General features: G+C 31.0%; 1 protein-coding gene across 1 annotated transcript; it reads right to left on the minus strand.

Annotated features, from left to right (window-relative positions):
- Nucleotides 1-1,015: 1,015 nt before the first annotated feature.
- LOC108343909 (single-strand DNA endonuclease 1) lies at nt 1,016-15,095 on the minus strand. Its single transcript, XM_017582350.2, has 14 exons — nt 14,897-15,095; nt 14,657-14,814; nt 13,973-14,034; nt 13,709-13,836; nt 13,161-13,212; nt 12,948-13,020; nt 12,782-12,855; nt 10,922-10,981; nt 10,699-10,792; nt 9,175-9,274; nt 8,730-8,812; nt 8,349-8,449; nt 1,745-1,875; nt 1,016-1,641 (listed from the first exon to the last, which is right to left on the minus strand). Exons 1-14 carry the CDS (start codon nt 14,962-14,964, stop codon nt 1,101-1,103), a joined length of 1,725 nt encoding a protein of 574 aa, XP_017437839.1. The 5' UTR covers nt 14,965-15,095; the 3' UTR covers nt 1,016-1,100.
- Nucleotides 15,096-18,506: the final 3,411 nt, after the last annotated feature.

Genomic DNA, 18,506 nt, shown 5'->3' on the forward strand with positions numbered 1-18,506 from the left:
AAGAACCGATCGAAGGAGAAGGAGTGTTTCCGGACGGAGGTAGCAGGAGTTTTCCCCAGTCCCATTCAGCAGAAACAATTAGTATTAAGCTTTTATTTATTTTTTAATAGTAAATATATATATTATGAATTTTCATTGAATGAAAACTTGTAATCACAAGACAATTTTATCTAATGAAAGCTAACTTATAGTCGACGGAAAATTTTAATTTTTTATTTTTTATAAACTTAAATTATATTATTTTGAATAAAATATTCTCATAATTTCTTATTCAAATAATATATTTGGTGATTGACAAATGTTATTAAAAATGTAAAAGAAATTTATTTTCTTTTTAAACATAGACCAAATCCGAGTTACCGGAAATCGCAAGCATATTTAAATTCTTATGTGATTGAAGTCTAAAAACTAAGCAATGAAAGAAGCGTGTTGAATTGATTCAAGAACGGAAATAAACTAATTACATAATTAATATATTACATTAATAAATTAACAACTTTTCTCCAACTTACGTCTTTGTTTTATTTACATTTAAATTTGTGCCATCTTATTTTATAAATTGAATTTAAAAAAAAAATTGTATGGCTTAATACCTATATCTGTTTATCAATATATAAATATATTTTGCAAATAATCTCTAAACATTAACTTACTAATCAAATATTTCAAAACAAAGTATCATTTTTTACATATTAAATTATTCAATTACAAACGATAACTACAACTTATAACTATTTATTGATTAAATTATAATTTTATTATATATACATATATATATATATATATATATATATATATAAATCCTTCAAACACAATAAAGAAATTAAAGTATTTTAACTTATAATTTTGTATTTTAATTTTAATTCAACAATTTTAATATTTAATACATATAATATAAAAATAAAAGAAGTCCCTGCATTCATTTGTGACCAAATGGATTAACAATAAAAGACAATACCTATTTTTTCATTCCTACTTACAATCTAACTCAATTTCATTAAATCGAATTGAAAGATGAGAACTGAACTTATAAACTATTATTGCTCTTCTTGTCAACAACACTGACAAAACATACTTTTATGTTACATCTACGTTGCTATTCAATGAATTTCATTCCTAATACTAGCTAAGAACAATCTCAGTTCCTTGGCTTTCTGCTTGTGTTCTACAGACATGTCATTTTCTGAATCACTCAAATTAATCACTTCGATATTTTGGTCACTTGGTTGCAGAGATTTTGAGAAAAAATTGATTTTTTTAGGTGGGGAAGGGCTCAGAAGATCTATGATCTCATTTTTACCTGTAGTGGAAACTTCCTTATTGGTAATATATAAGTTGCTAGTATTCTGAATCAACCCAGTGTGTTCTATGTCATGTGATAGATGCAACAAGTCTTCTGTATTAAGATCAGCTTCATCAGCCATAGGAGTTGCAATCCTTGATACCCTTTCTGAAGAATCACAGGCATTGAAGTTGTCTTGATCTCTCAAACTATTATCAAGCAACAAATTCTGAAGCTTTAGATCAAGCTCAGCAAGAGATGAATTAGTTTCCTTTTTCTTTGGTCTTCTTTTCTGATTATTTTGTTTCTTCCGTTGAGCTTTTCTTTCCTCAAACTCCAAAATCTTCTCACGGCAGGCACTGTGAATGATTAATAATGAAACAATAATGAAAGACAGCCTAAAGAAATACACACCAGCCAAGTTGAATTTGAATGTTCAAAAGACACAGCTCATAGCATTACCTTTCTATAAGATCTGCAGGGACTATTGAAGTTTCTAGTCCATCCATTCCTTCCAAAGAAACCTCATAGCATTCTCTCCCATGCACTCTTCTGCTCTTGATGATTTCTGAGACAGGACACTTTACAGGGATCTGTGGTAGGATATACATTAGATTCATGGATATACATATCCTGGTTCAGAAAAAAGGAGCCTGGACTCAATTTAGCTTAAGTTTGGATTGAATAATGAATTGAAGGAAGTGAAAATGAATGGATTTAGGAAGAAAGGTAAAAGTCAGAATGTTTGGATTAAAGAAAAAGTGAAAAGTTAAAGGAAACAAAAAAACAATTATGCATGGTTTAATTAATATGGATGATACAATTATTATAAAAATATTATACTTTGAAATAAAAAATATATATTAAAAATATTAAATTTAAATAATTAATTTTATTTATTTTAATATAAAAATATATATTTAAATAATTACATTAATATATCCTGCTTTCCTCAGCAAATCTACTATCCTAACGAAATGGTTTTAATTTTCGTGTTTCCAATCTAACTTTATCACTGAAACAGTACATACGTCCATTATATAAAAACCATTCTAATGGACGTATGTATTGTTTCAGTGATAAAGTTAGTGACGAAACATAATACACAAGCTTAGTGACGAAACATTGATAAACGATTGTTGCTGGAATAACAAAATAGAAAATCTGTTGCATACTTACATTGCTTAATCAAATGGACTGTGATCTTTAAATAATGAAAAAGTAAAAAGGGGCACTATAAAAAATTGTTATTTGGAGGATGTTTATTTTTCATTCTTCCATAAAATAATTTTCAAGGGTTTTTCAAACTTCCGTTATAGTCCTAACTATTAATTTGTAGAGGTTTTTAATCGCCCATGGTATTCGACTTATATTGTGGAGGATTTTAACATCTTTTATTTTTAACTATTTTATGGTAAAGATTAACCCTACTTTTCTCAATTTTTTTTTGGGTATATTCAATTTGACAACTATAATTTATTTTGTGAGTTTAGTAATTTATTTTGCTTGTCTTACATGACAATGTCACCATTGAAATGTTTATACTTTTGTCAACAATATTTATTTGTAACAAGATTCAAATACTGAAGACAAAAAAACATGAAAAATTTCTTCTACCAAAGTGTTAAATTATATATTATTAAAACATTCAATTTTCAAAAACACCATAGTATATAAAAATAAATTAAATTGAAACCTAATTTCAACAAAATTCATAATTACTCAAAATCCATAGGCTAAATATAGTTTTATCCTAAAAGACATCATAAACTCCCTAAATGGTGCTAGCACTAGATGATCCTATTGTACCCAACGGAGACTTGGGCTCATTTTGCATCACCACCTTTCTGAATTGATAAAACAAAAATATTAAAAGTAATAAGGATTGCCTATAATTAAAGTTTATGACGCACAATGTTTCAACTATATTAGTAACTTACCTGAGATTGACGATCAAAAAATAAGGTCAATTCATTAGAAATCTTTCTTTCTTTCATTATCATGTCTGCTTTAAGTGCACCAAGGATGTTTGAACTTGAGATTCTAAATTATTATACTTTTGTTGCCACTGATTAAATGACAAGGATGGGACAGTGGTTTGTGAAGCAAGACTTAAATCTGAAAATCAAAGTCTTGTATTTCTAAATGAATTAGTTGAAGTTGCTCCCAAACCCATGCATCGTACTCTCCCAGAATGTTGTGGGCCTACTAACACTTTGCCAACAACATCATTAAGAGAAACCTCTAATTCATTAGTAGTACTTTGAGTTAAATCCACTTCAATTTGTTCCTATAAGCATATAACAATTTGTAGTTAAAACTCTAAATATTAAAGAAAATTGTTTGAAAATATAATATTATAGCAGAACTAACCTCTATATCTTTTGTCGCGTCATTAACAAATTATTCATCCTTTCTTTTATGAGTTTCAATGTATAGTTTTCCACAACCAGGCAGCTATCCAGTTTCCACAAACTAAATAAAAAGATAAGTTAAAATAAATAGTAAAGTTTAAAAAATAGTAAAAGCTGTCATGTTTACTAATATCTCTATCATCTCATGCCTTTTTCCTTGAGAAAGGTTTAGAACCACCCGTATGAAAAGTTAGTTGTTTGTTGTGATTTTCTCTATTTTTTACATATTTTCTATGATAGAAACAATTATAAGTTAATATACCAATAAAACAAATTAAGTACACAAACAATTCACACCATTCAAAATAATGAAAATTGTACCAGTGTTTCTGGTTTTAGACGATAAGTAACAAAATGAGCCTATTGAGTTTTTTCTATATCAGTTGGCACATTACTTATGATTTGATCTTTGATTTTTGTTGGATCATAAAACTCATTCTGCAAATTCTGCCTATGTGCAGCCTACTTTTTACCAAGAGTTAATTTGCAATAACGGTCTATATTAGCTTTTGCGATCATAAAATAAAATCGAGGCTTTTGAAAAAAGAAAACAAAATTAATGTGTTAACATTTATAAGAAAATGTAACATTTTTCAAAAGATAAAAAGTCATACATACATAATGATATATATATATATATATATATATACCTGCAACATTTCTTTAAAACACTCCAAAAAGTAAGTGTTAGGCATGCCTGTTTTCCAAGACCACATTTCAAAATTAATTGGAAACAAATTGTCAAATATACCACAATATCCTACAAGCACGCATTGTCCTTCACCAATAGGCATGTCTTTCTCATCAAACTCCACAATGATGTGTTTCCCAGGTAAGTTATTTACTTCTTTGATCTTGACTTTAATTTTCTTGATAACTCTTTCTAAGTCTGACAATAAAATAACTTAATCAACAATAACTACAATTTAAAAAATATGCATTCAGAAAAAATAAATGGCATATACCTATTGCGTTAACAATCCAATTAAGATTGACGTCCAACTTGTTGTATAGATACTTCAGTTTGTTCTATGTTTTTAGTGGGTAATGAGGATTCACATTCAACATGTGTGGATGTTTCAGTTTGAATGTGAATCCTCATTACCCACTGAAAATACACAACAAATTGAAACATCCACACATGTTGAATGTGAATCTTCATACCCACTGAAAACACAAAACAAACTGAGGCATACACATAACAAGTTGGACGTCAATCTTTATCGTATTGGACTCTTGATGCAATAGGTATATGTCATTTATTTTTTCTGAATGCATACTTTTTTTTTAAATTGTAGTTATGGTTGACAAAGTCGTTTTGTTGTTAAAGACTTACGAAGAATTATCAAGAAAATTAAGGTCAAGATCAAAGAAGTAAATAACTTACCTTTCGAGAAACGCAACATTGTGAAGTTTGATGAGATAAGCATGTCAATTGGTAAAAGACAAGGCGTGCTTGCAGAATATTGTGGTATATTAGCAACTGATGACAATTTATTTCTAATAAATTTTAAAAGATGGTCTGAAAAAACAAGCATACCTAACACTTACTTTTTGGAATGCTTTAAGAAAATGTTGCAGGTATATATATCATTATACATGTTTGACTTTTTATCTTTTGAAATGTTACATTTTCTTATAAACGTTAACACACTATGTTTTCTTTTTTCAAAAGTCTCAATTTTGTTTTAGGATCGTTAAAGCTAATGCACAACAATATTGCAAATTAACTCTTAATAGAAAGTAGGTTGCACATAGGCAAATTTTATGAAATGAGTTTTAAGATCCAATAAAAACCAAATATTAAATCATAAGTAATGTTTCAACTGGTATAAAAAGAACCCAATAGGCTCATTTTGTTACTTATCGTCTAAAACCAAAAATACTAAAGCAATTTCCATTATTTTGAATGGTGTGAATTGTTTGTGTACTTAATTTATTTTATTTGTATATTAACTTACAATTATTTCTTTCATAAGAGATGTGTAAAAAAAATAGAGAAAATCGCAACAAGCAACTAACACCTCATACCGGTGGTTCTAAACCTTTCTCAATATAAAGGCATGAGATAGTAGAGATATCAATAAACATGACAGTGTTTACTATTTTTTAATGTTTACTATTTTTTTTAACTTCTCTTTTTATTTAGTTTGTAGAAACTGAACAGTTGTCTCGTCATGAAAAGCTATACATTGAAACTCAAAAGAAATGATAGATCATTTGTAAATGACGCAACAAAAGATATAGCGGTTAGTTCTACTATAATATTATATTTTCAAACATTTTTCTTCAATATTTAGAGTTTTATCTCCTAATGATTTTATTGGTAAAGTGTTAGGCCCACATCATTTTGAGAGAATATAATACATGGGTTTAGGAGCAGCTCCTACTAATTCATTTTAAAATACAAGACTTCGTTACACTATTTGAATCTTGTTTCAAATAAATATTGTTGACAAAAATATAACTATCTCAACAGTGACATTGTCATGTAAAACAAACAAAATAAAGTAGTAAACTCACAAACTAAATAATACAAATGAGGCGAGTTAAAACCTTTAAATTATAATTGTCAACCTGTTAATTTTTTCCAACAATAAGCATATCAACATACAATAACAAGATAATAAAGTCATCATCACAAAACTTTTTAACAAACACACAATGATTAAAAAGTAGTCTTCTTATTGTCTCGCTCACGTATCAAAGACTCAAACTTCTTATACCACTAACCCAAAGCCTACTTCAAACCATACAGACTCTCAGGCCTTCAACAAGAAAACCATCAAGTCCTTCATGTATATCTCTTTCTCCAAATTACCATGAAAGAAAGATCTCTTCACATCTATCTGCTCAACCTCTAAATCAAGAGTAGAAGTTAAATTTAATGGATTACATTTTCACCACAGGTGAGAAAATCTCATTAAAACCAACACCATTTTCATGTCTAAAACCTTTCACCACTAATCTGACCATGTACCTTGAAGATGTAGAATTAGCATCTTGCTTCAACCTAAAAATTCACCTGTTCTCTAAAGCCCTTTCGCCGAAAGGAAATCTCATTAAGCCATAAGTGAGATTATCGTGCAAAGATTTCATCTCATCTTGCATTGCATCCAACCATTGTTGTGTTTCTTTACTCTCCAAAACCTCTTCAAAACACTCAAGTTCACCTCCATCAGTCAAGGTTATATATTCATCAGAAGAATACCTTACAAAAGGTTGTCTTTGTTTGTAGAGCTCTTGAGTTCAACTTGAGGTGGTTCAGGTATCTCCATCATGTTCCTATTGAGTATCATCAATTGGAATCTCTACTCCATCTCCAACCTATACATCACTATTTTTCTCACCATCTTTGTTTGTACAAGCTAACAAAAACCCAATACAAGTTGAACTCTCTTGAATGTGTCACTACCCTTTTAGAGTGTTACAAGGAATTTTGGGCTTAATGCAAGGCCCCATATGATTTCAGCTTAATAGATTCTACTTAGGGGTTTAGTATGAGAGATTGATTCATGGACCTAAGCTAAACTTATATATGAGTTAACCTAAACCAAAGACTGTGAATTAGAAGAGCGAAGGTTTAATCCAAAACCAAGAAAGCAAGCTTTATCGAAACTTAATGCAAAGTTAAGCCCTAGACTAAAAGTGAAGAAATAAGTCCTGACACACGATAGGACCCTATTAAGTAGGATAGTTTGCTTCAATAAGTTAAAGAGGTATAGTCTGCTTCCAAAGGTTCATTATTTTGTCATGAAGCCTTCAATAACCCATGGATCTTACAAGCTGCATTACAATAGTAATAAGTCTCATGCTTTCATTGAGCAAGTTGTCTATGTGAGAGAACTAAATAGAGAGCATTACTTCCTCCAACACCATATCTTTCTTATCCCTTCCTTCTTTGTTGATCATTTCAGAGCCATTATCCACTTCTTTGTCAAAATTTTCAATGAGAGGGGGATCTTCTTCCTTAGTTATTATCTTAACCTTCTTTGTCGGTCCATTGTTCTCAAAATGAGGCAGGCAGAGGTTCTTCTTTTTCACAAAGCTCAACAGTAATAGTGCACTCCATTTTCAAAGATAGACTTGTCTTGAAACAGCTTTTACAATCCTACACTTGCCTTATCTTACCCTTGACTCTCTCTCGATAGAGACTAAAAACTTGACCAATAAGACCGAATCATTGTTGTAGTCAATTGCTTTAGAATTGGATACCTTCCTCCAACATCCCATAACTACATATCATGATGGCATAGACAAAAGAAGTTTGGGTGCAGTTCACTCCTCGCTTTTGTTCAAGTACAAAAGATTTGTAGCATCATTCAAGTACAGTACATGTAGATTGAGATCGTAGAAACATAAGCGTGAGTGATATAGGTACACCTAATTTCGGACTAGTTATTGCAAGAACTATAAATAAAAGACAAAGATCTCTTATGAAACAGAAAAATCATTCATACATAGCATAGTCCAAGTGGACCCACTTAAAATCTTTATTGAACTATGACTGGCCATCATATTAGGAAATGTATATTCTAAGCATGAACAGTTGCTATTTAAGTTTAAAATAATGTTTAAACTTTTAGATCTTCTTCATATGAACTCAAACAGTAATGAAATATTGATTTGGTAGTGCAAAGGGCTAGTAGTACCTCATGTAAAGGAAGGTCCAGTCCAACTTTAGATGAAGTTAAACGCAAATTGGCAAATCGTCGTAAATCTCTTTCAGCTATACTTGGAAGTATATACCCATCTATTTAATGAAATGTCAATCAGCATCACAAAATAACTTCCAAACGTCCAGTCCAGATAAAGCACAGCTCAAGTTTTATATTTCCAAATGTCTGGGAATTTCAGGTTAAATGTAAGGATTAAATGTTAACCCTATTCATTACATGAACAACAAACACTTGACTGTAAACCCAAACCACAAAATAAATTAGATGTTAAGATGTTTTACCATTATTAATCATTCCATTGTAGATATGAATTGGAAATCTATAAGAATAAGTGTGTCAAAGTAGATGGAGAACCTGTTTTCTCCGAAGGCCACAGAAAGAATTCAGCACATAGCTGCTGGAGTTTAGTACGTTGAAACGTATATTGAGCAAAAGCCCTACATAGAGATGAGTAAAACATTTTAAGTAAACTATAAATTGTTATACAATTTATACTCCAGATCTAATTTTCAGATTACATAAAAAAACTCCATTTAAGAATCACAAAAATTTGATTGCTTGATATTCGTAACTGTTTCAAATGAACTTCATTTCAGTTTTCAGAAATTGATGTTTATACCTGTTGAATAATTAATACTGAGAATCATAACAGAAGAAGTATGAGATGCACTAAAAATCCCAGGTCAATTGTCTACGTTTTCACATTCCCTAATTGGTTTGTTTACTGAATATATTTCAATCTGTACAGAGAATCAATCTTTAGGAGTTGCAAACAATCCACTAAAAAAGGTAGACCTACTTGAGCACAATATCTGAATCAGCTGAGTGACATTTTGGCTTCATATAAGCATTAATTACTTCTAAAATGTTATCATCCAGCCCAAAATCGTTCTTGCCTCCTGTATATACAAAAGATAGAAACCGAGATCCAAAGTTAAATGGCAAATCCTCCATTTGACAAATGATTGAAAGTCATCTCTGTATACAAGTTGATGCAGACAAGAGAATGCATTCTAGACGACATAAAATAAGCGCATAGGTACTGGGTATATACATTACATCACATGGTTTATAATCTATATTATATTAGGCCTAACTGTAGCGTCCTATTCCTTTACAATTTACGTTTATATGGACAGTAAACAGTTAGTGTTAATTTAGGTTTTGTATAATATACTAATTTAGCTAATATCTTATTCAGATATCAAGTTATTTTACTACTCTAGTTTAACTTGTTTATATTTATTATGGTACTTTTGTTATTCAGAACTTTACTTATGTTATCAGACAATGGTAATTTAACCTTGTATGGTTCCCATTTTGACAAGTGCTATATAAGTCATTTTCCAGCTACGACGAACTAGGAACTAGGAAGTAAATGAAAAAATTGCTTTCAGGGAAGTTATTCTTTTGATAGTTCTGTCCTTTCATCTTCTTCTCAGATTTGTAACCACACAGCCTTTAAATATTCACTCTATCAAATCCCAAACAATTTCTTACCTGAAGTTTTTATAAACCCCTATCAAACACAAAACAGGCCCTAATAGCCATTGTGTGATCCTTTAATCCTGGTTCTTTTCCTTGCATACCGACCCTTTTCCTGCACACCCTATATTAGTATTTAAATCTCATAATTCTCTCAAAGAACCCTTAATTTTGAATTTTTTTTATCCATTGAATCATAAACTTTCCACTGTCTAGTGCCCAGTATTTTAAGGAACAATATAGCAATAAATAAGAAACTCGTTCAATAATATTTTTCTTAAACAATCAAAAGTAAGAGATAATTGGTTCATGAGATGGTAGGTGGTCATATACCTTATCCAGGGCTTCAACCCAAAAGATTTTGCTAGTGGAAAGGAAAGGGCGTGCAATTTACAAAAATATCAAACCATGTCCATTCAACAATTTAAGCTGTTCAAATAGTTGGTTTATGTTCAAATAGTTCGTCATTTCACATAAACATATCCAAGATATCAAATTTGAAAACCAAACTGTCAAACTAATATGCACACTATAACACAATTTCGGACACTTTACTAGTCCATAATACTGAACTTTAAAGTTTACATATATTATTTACAATTAATAACATGCAAACAAAATCTCTCTTCTTTGTCAGAAATATTAAGTGCACAATCACATAACTAGTACACATAATGTCTCTAATTCTCTGGATAGTATACATATAATATCAATTTTGAGTTACATTCAAAATAATTACAACTAAATTTATTGCAAAAAAAAACTTTTTTCAAGTAACAATTGTATAACATTAAGATTAAGAGTATCAAATTAGAATGCGACGTATTAGAAGGTATACCTCTTCTTTTCTTCACCCATCCAAGTCCTTCAGAAGCAATTTTTTGAAGAACATTTTTGTCCCCAATTGATTTGACTATCTGACAAGCCGACTCCTACAGCCATCAAAAAAATTAAGCATAAGCATAGGCATATGTAAACACATGTAACCACGAGCTCTGTTATACAACAAAGGGTGAAAATACGAGAAGGTAAACTCATGAAAGGAAGATTTCAAGACTTACTGGACCCAGACCATGAACTCCTTGATAGTAATCACTGCCAAGAAGCAAGGAGAGAGCAATCTGAAGATCACAACTCAGTCACAAAAAAATAACACAATATCCTTGAAGAAACATATTTATCTATCTATCTATATATCTATATCTATCTTGTTAGAATATTTACGCTATTTATCATTGTTAGAGTATTTATCCCATTTATCATTGTTATAGTATTTACCCTATTTAGCATTATTGTATTGTGTCAAGGGTTACTGATAGGATATAATGTGATAGGTTATAATGGATAATGGGTGCAGGATAGAGGAAACAGTTTAAGAATTAGTGGTTAGTTTGGTTAGTTGGTTGGGGGGCCTTTATAAGGAGGCAGGGAGCTCTTGTGTCAAGGGACTTTTTGGATAATCTTGTAGATTGAGCTTTGGATCTTTGTGAAGGGGAAACCCTTGGAGGAGAGAGTGCTCTCCTATTCTTTGTGATCTATACAGTCTATGGAATAAAAAATATTACTCTTTTGTCTCTTTTCAATTCTGGGTTCCTATCATTGGTCCGACCTGTCGGATCAAAGGTTGCAATCAAGAAGTGATCAAGAAAGGGTGGAAGCATGGAAGGAAGAGACAATACCTTGGAGAGGAGGACCAGCAAACAGAAAATGAGCAGGGCAGAACCGAAAATGAGCATGGCAGAATGGAGAAGAAATATGCAAAAAATCAAGATTCTCATAAAGGGCTTAGAAAGAAGTGAGAAATCAGTCATGAAAGGAAAGAATGAAGGAAACATGGGTAGGTATGTTGTGAAAGATAGCCTACTAGACATCAAGAAAGCCAAGAAACTGTCATATGGAGGAGAAAATTCAACCAATAAGGAGAAGAAAAGAGAAACGGAAGCTAGTGTTTTGACTGTTGATGGTTTTGCAGGAATTAGAGGGCAAGATATGAGAGAAGAAAACATATCTGAAGAGGAAGGCAATGACGAAGTTTCACGGTTCCAACCTTGAGGACAAGGTTGTTTTGCAGCAAGGTGTAATGATAGAATATAATGTCATAAGTTATAACAGGTAATCGGTGTAGGACAGAGGAAACAGTTTAGGAATTAGTTGTTAGTTTGGTTAGTTGGTTGGGGGGGCCTTTATAAGGAGGTAGGGAGATCTTGTGTCAAGGGACTTTTTGGATAATCTTGTAGATTGAGCTTTGGCTCTTTGTGAAGGGGAAAGCCTTGGAGGAGAGAGTGCTCTCCTATTCTTTGTGTTCTATACAGTCTATGCAATAAAGAATATTACTCTTTTGTCTCTTTCCAATTTTGGGATCCTATCAGTTACCCTATTTATCATGATTATATTGTGTCTAGGATTATCCTAATTATCATGTACTCTTATATCAATTTATTCTTATAAATAGAAGATTATGAGAGGGATCAATTAATCCCTCGAGAATTATTTTACAGCTTCAATATCAAGTTATCTATTATTATTAGATCATCAAAACATCTAAGGAAGAGAGGGTAGGAGTAAACACAACAAAAATAATCACAAAAAAGCATGTAAAAATTCTATATTCAACACGAGGTACTAGCAACCATTTCCAAATTTCAAATTTAAACCATTGAATGTCAATTATGCTTCACAGGGTAACCTCAGTTTTAGCAGGCTTTTCAATTACCGTTGCCTTGATGGTGTTAACCATAATATATATTAAGTATTGTACGTGGACCTATTTTTCTTGTGTGGACCTTCACATGCATAAAATCTAACTGAATTGTATTGAACAGTGGACAAAGAAAGATCATCTATTAAAAAACAAAATAAGAAAAAGAACGCAAGTAAACATTGCGGTTCATAAGCCTGTCAAAAAGTCAATGATCAGTTACCAATGAGTCCCTTCCAAGTCCAAGTTTTCTTTCGATATCTGTCATCTCATAACAAACAACATACCCACCGTCTCCTAAAACATCAAGAAATGACTACTCATTAATCATATGAAAAAATAATTAATACAAAAAATTCACCAGTAATAAAACAAGATGACCTACTCACCAAGGCAGATATCCCTATACACTGTCCTTGCACCAAAAAGGAATATGTCTGAATCTAGACTAAAACATCCATCCTGCCATAATTATTATGAATCACAGACAACAATGATTATAGGTTAGCTGAAAGCAATAGCATAAGCATCCAATTAAATCAGAAATTACAATGTGGACAGAAAGGGAATATGAAGATAGATAAGTATACACCAGTGCTTACACATAATGATTCAAAATTCAACAAAGCACATTGAGCTTCAGCTTCTTCAATCCTGAATTTAGAAAAGATCAAGATAATATTAGTTCAACTGAACAGCAACTTCTTTATTATCCAGCAGTGCAATTTTTCAATCAACTATTAAATGAAAAACAGAGAGCAGAAACATCCATTTATAAACATGAGCCTAGATTGCTTAGTACCGCTACGAGAAGACATCAAGCACATTTTCAAATTTTTATTCAAGCACATTGCCTACCATTAAAAATGTTCAGCACCTTGTTTCTCTTTTAATGAATCAGTGCCCTCATATATACCAGGACTAAATTAAAGGAAAACTTATTAGTTCAATTCACATTGACCAATCAACACAGTAAAAGCAAAAGACTTTCTTCTTGAACTATTATTACTATTATACAATAATAAATTAATGTTCAGTTTTTATTGAATTTAAGTAAACTATATTTAATACTAACATTTACCAGACACAATATGAGAGCATCCATTAAAACAAAACACTGAACCTTAACATCAATTCTATTGTATATTACCCATTCAAACAAGAAATTCCAAGAGCCATCCCCAACATTTTAGCCTCTCTAATCATGCAAGAAAACTCAGACCCCATATTTCTCTGTAACGAAGTCACTTTCTGTAGCTTTGTTTCGTTTAGTGCTACCTGCAGTATTATTATAAACTAACTAAAGTTAGTGCAAAGAGAGTTAGAAAAGTATAAACAATACGTAAAGGTATGGAAATGTATAAATTATATAAGGGAAACCACATCAGAAAAGAAAGATGAGAGGTCCACCAACCTCCTTTCCAACATTTAAACGACGCCTATAGGTTGATAATTTTATGGCAGGAATTGATCCATCTACCAGACATCAAAGCTTAGTCATTGGGAAGAAATATGCATGAATAATGTAAATGCAAACACATTCAAATATTCAGTTCCACAGTCACAGAACACCCACCTCTTTCAACATACTTTAATTAAAAGAAAAAGTGAGGATATCACACTCTTTGGTTGCCAAATGTGTAAATCTTCGTCGCATTGGTCGTTGAAACTAAGAAAATCCAAAATAACTCCAAGATTTTTAAGCTCAAGAACTTGATCGGCAAGTTTAGCATAAACATGTTAATATTATTACTTAAATCAAAGTTTTTTTTTCAAATTTTGAGCTAAAGTGATTAAAAAAAGTAATCGTACAATGACACACTTTTCCATTCCAAAGTATAAATTTTTGTATTGTTCGAAGAAAGAAGAAAGTAAAAAATAAAGAAGGTAATGTCAAATTAAAAATAAAGAAGAGTGGTGTGAAATGTTAGTAAAAAATTGTAGGTGTGTCAAAAAATATTTTTCTAAACAAAATTTGGACTTTTTTCTCAAAATTTTTACTTTCAGCATGTGATACTGTATATTTCAAATACTAAATGGTGTTTTACCCTTCAACAAATGAAACCCCCCAACTCTGAAATTACAAAAATTGATAAACCTGTGACGAAGACGAGGCTGCAATTGAGCGCAATGAGTGCTCTGAGTCGGTGAAAGAGCCCTTTAAGATACACTTTCTCCTTTACGCAAGCGTGGGACTTGCTCACGCTGTGAAGCTGCACCATCCAGCACGAGAGGTCCACGCACACCCTCTTGTTCCTGACCAACAAAACAAAGATCGGCGTCAACGGCGAACACCGTTCAGAGGGAAAAAACGGAGTTTTGAGGAAATTGAACACACTGTAGATGGTGAAGGGGAACCCTTTTCTTGCACGATTCCAACACGTCCCACAAGTTCTTCACGCCCATTGCAATGGAGAGCGAGACTGAACGTTGGCGAGAGGGAGAAAGAAAGAAACTTTTTCAACGAGAGGGAAAACAAAAGAAGGGTTTACTCATTTAAAATTTTGAACTTCAAAAAATAACTCAAGTTGATAAGGGTTTCATATGTATGTTCTGTACCGTCATCATATCATGCTTTCTTCCACTCTTAAAATATATTTTCTCTATGTCCAAACCACGTAAGAGTCATCATTACATCAAAATATATACAATTTTATAATTTTTAGAAGTAATTAACCAAAAGATCAAAAATAAAATGCAATTAAAAAATATATAATTTTGTGAACATAATATTAAAAAACTACATAGTCAATATTTAAAAATATATATTTAAAATAAGAAAAATTATTTAACTATTTATCTTATTAAATAAAAAATTAAAATTATCTAATTAAAAGAAGAGATAAATAGTTCAGTATAATTTTGTTTTTAATATAGTAAAAATAAAATTAATTTTAATATATAGATTTTAATTTAATTAATTTTATTTAATCTAATTAAATATATAATGACTTATTTAATAACCTAAAAAATAAAGTATTAGAATGAATAGATATTTTAAAATAATGAAATTTAATTTTAAAATAATTAAACAATATAAATATAATTTTTTAAATTCATCTCATTGACTAAAACACTAATTATCTTTCTAAAAAATTTCTTCGAGTCTTTATTTGAGAAGGTTAAGTTAGGTTGTAAGACAATTTTGGTCTAAAAATGATGTTTCACTAGGTGACTTGTTGAAATAATGGTCTAGATGAAGAGATTGAGTTTTAGAAATTGTTTTGTTGTTATTTGAAATTTGTTTGAGTGATGAATGTGTAAAGAAGTGGTTTAGGAATGTAACGTAAACAATTAATGATGTCTTGAAATGGATTTTTGGTGTATTTTAGAGGTTTTGGATAGTGAGATTGAAAATTAGAGGTTTTGTGTCAAGATGGAAGTTTGGGAGAGTATTGGTAAGTTGTTTCTAACTGTTAAAGTCCCTAAGTTGGTAAAAAATAAGCTAGAATTTGTGGAATTGAACTTTGGTCTATAAGATGGGGATTTAGTTGTTTTTTAGTTAATGTCTTGTTGTAAACAATTGATAATTGGTTTAAGACAGGTTATACAAATTTGTTTAGGTTTATAATAGCTTAGAATTCAATTTAAGAGTGTTAGAAGTTGGTAAAAATGGTTAAAATAGATCATGGGTGATTTAGGGGTGTTATTTTTGCAATTTTCGTGCTGCATAATTATGTAGCAAGGCTATGTGAGCAAGAGAGGTTCGCTGGATGAGTTTAAGTGAGTTATGGCAATAAGTTCCATTAGTTAGGTGAGCCAGTTCGTTAGGCTCATGGAGCTTGTTGTTCTGGCTCTCACTAGGTGTGTGGGGATTGCTCATTGGGCGAGCTTATGGAGTTTTTTGCAGTGAAGTTTAGGGGTTGGACAGGCTCCCTCGCTAGACTTGGGAAGCCCTCTATTTAGGCTCTTGCTAGGCGAATTGTTTGTGCTTGTTAGGCGAGTAAGTTCGAGTTGTTGTAGATATTTTGAATTCCCTTCTCTTTTATGTTTGGTTTTTAATGATGGAATGATATGTCAATTACTTAGTAATGTGATTTAAAATGATATGATGATATGAACAGTGTGATTGAACTCCATTTGGTTTGAAAAGAATTTATGGGATGAAATTCTTAGTGGTGATTTCAAATTATTGATCTATTGATGTAGGGACTTGGAAGTTATCTTGACGCTCCAATAATAGCGTCATCTTAGATAGAGAAGGAGATTATGTGGTGAGGAGTAACGGGGGATCCTAGCCTATGATCTGTTGTTCTTTGTTCATGGGTGATAGATAGATTAACCTTGTGTGGTAGCTTGGGGACATCTGTTTCACCACTACAAGTGTTAAATTTGTCATAGTCTAACATCAATACATCTATATGGATGAGTTTACCTATGTCAATAACATGATTAAGATGTTTGGTTTGTTTTGAATGAAATGGAATGTATAATTCAAATCTTAATGCGTAATAATTGTTTACTCTTTTTATTATTAGCTCACCCTTCTTTTGTAATTTTTGTTGTTTGATTGAATGCGTTGATTTTATGTGACATTGATCATCTGGTGAGTGTAAGCATAGATTGGTGATGTGTCTCTAGAATAAGCCTTTTGGTGGAGATAGTGTCGATGTGTAGACAATATAATATTTATGTGTTTTCTTTTTCTTCCTTTAGTTGTATTTGAGGATCCTTTTGTATATAGTTTTAGAATTATAAATTTTGTATATAAATTTTAATTAATGGTTATGTTTATATAACTGTATTTATACTTTCCATGTCGTGTCTTGTTAACTATTCTATATATTGTGATAATTCCTGAATAGTATTTTAAACTATTTATTTAAAATGTCACATTTTCTGTTCAATTTAATCGGTATATTAAATCATGTTGTCTAATAAGATCCTTTAAATTTTTTTATAATAAAATAGTCCAATCTATACATATTTATATCATATTTACATATTATTTATTATATATTTATTATTAGGTCCAAATGAGTATTATTTTAATAAAAGCATAAATATAAAGTCTATACTAATATTATAAATATAACTTAAGAAATATTAATTTCATAATCACTTTTATTTATAAATTATAGGTTTAAATCCTCGGATGGTCCTCATATTTGTATGAGAATCTCAAGTGGGTCCTCATTTTGCAACTGTCTCAATTGGGTCATAATATTTATAAAATTGAGTCAATTTTATCTTATCCGTTAAGTTGTCATAGACGGTGTTAAACTTTGATGATGTGATGCACACTTAAAATGCTGACGTAACAATATTATATTACGTGGAATTTTTTTTAGGTGAACAGTTTATGACATGGCACAAAATTTAATTGGAAATGTTAAGGGCTTGAGATTCCTCCATCGTCTTCATCTTCCTCCATCGTCTTCATCATCCTCCACTGTCAATTCCGGATTGGGATTCCGGCCTAGGGCGGTGGCTCCATCGAATTCCGCCACCGGCCGAAATTTGTATCTAAACTCACGTCTGCAATAGCGATTTTACTTTGATAAATTAAATTTATAAATCAATTGGACCAAAAATCACAAACAAAGATGAAAAAAAAGTCACCATAAACGAAAGAGCAGAAGAATAAAAGAGAACCCTACTTCAATAAAATCAAGCATCAACACTGAAAAGGATCATATAACTTTGCCAAAAGAATTTAAAAGGAAGAAAAAAAAACTTTTTTTCAAAATATAATCTTAGGGTCACACATTCAAAGAAATACCCAGGAACATTCACACATTAATAGAAACAGGGGTCACGAGAAAGTTAAGAAAAGTCTTCATCTGCAATTTTGACCATAAAATCAAGGTTTTTAAAATCACTGTAGCCATAATTGTGTCACCTTTACGGGCAATCCCCCAACAACATCAAGAATAACAAATTTAAAATTTTGGACACAAAAACAGAGAAAAACAACCTATGAGCACAACTTCTGAAGAAAAAAAAAA

This window comes from Vigna angularis, chromosome 8, assembly GCF_016808095.1.
Source record: "Vigna angularis cultivar LongXiaoDou No.4 chromosome 8, ASM1680809v1, whole genome shotgun sequence".
Lineage (NCBI taxonomy): Eukaryota > Viridiplantae > Streptophyta > Magnoliopsida > Fabales > Fabaceae > Vigna > Vigna angularis.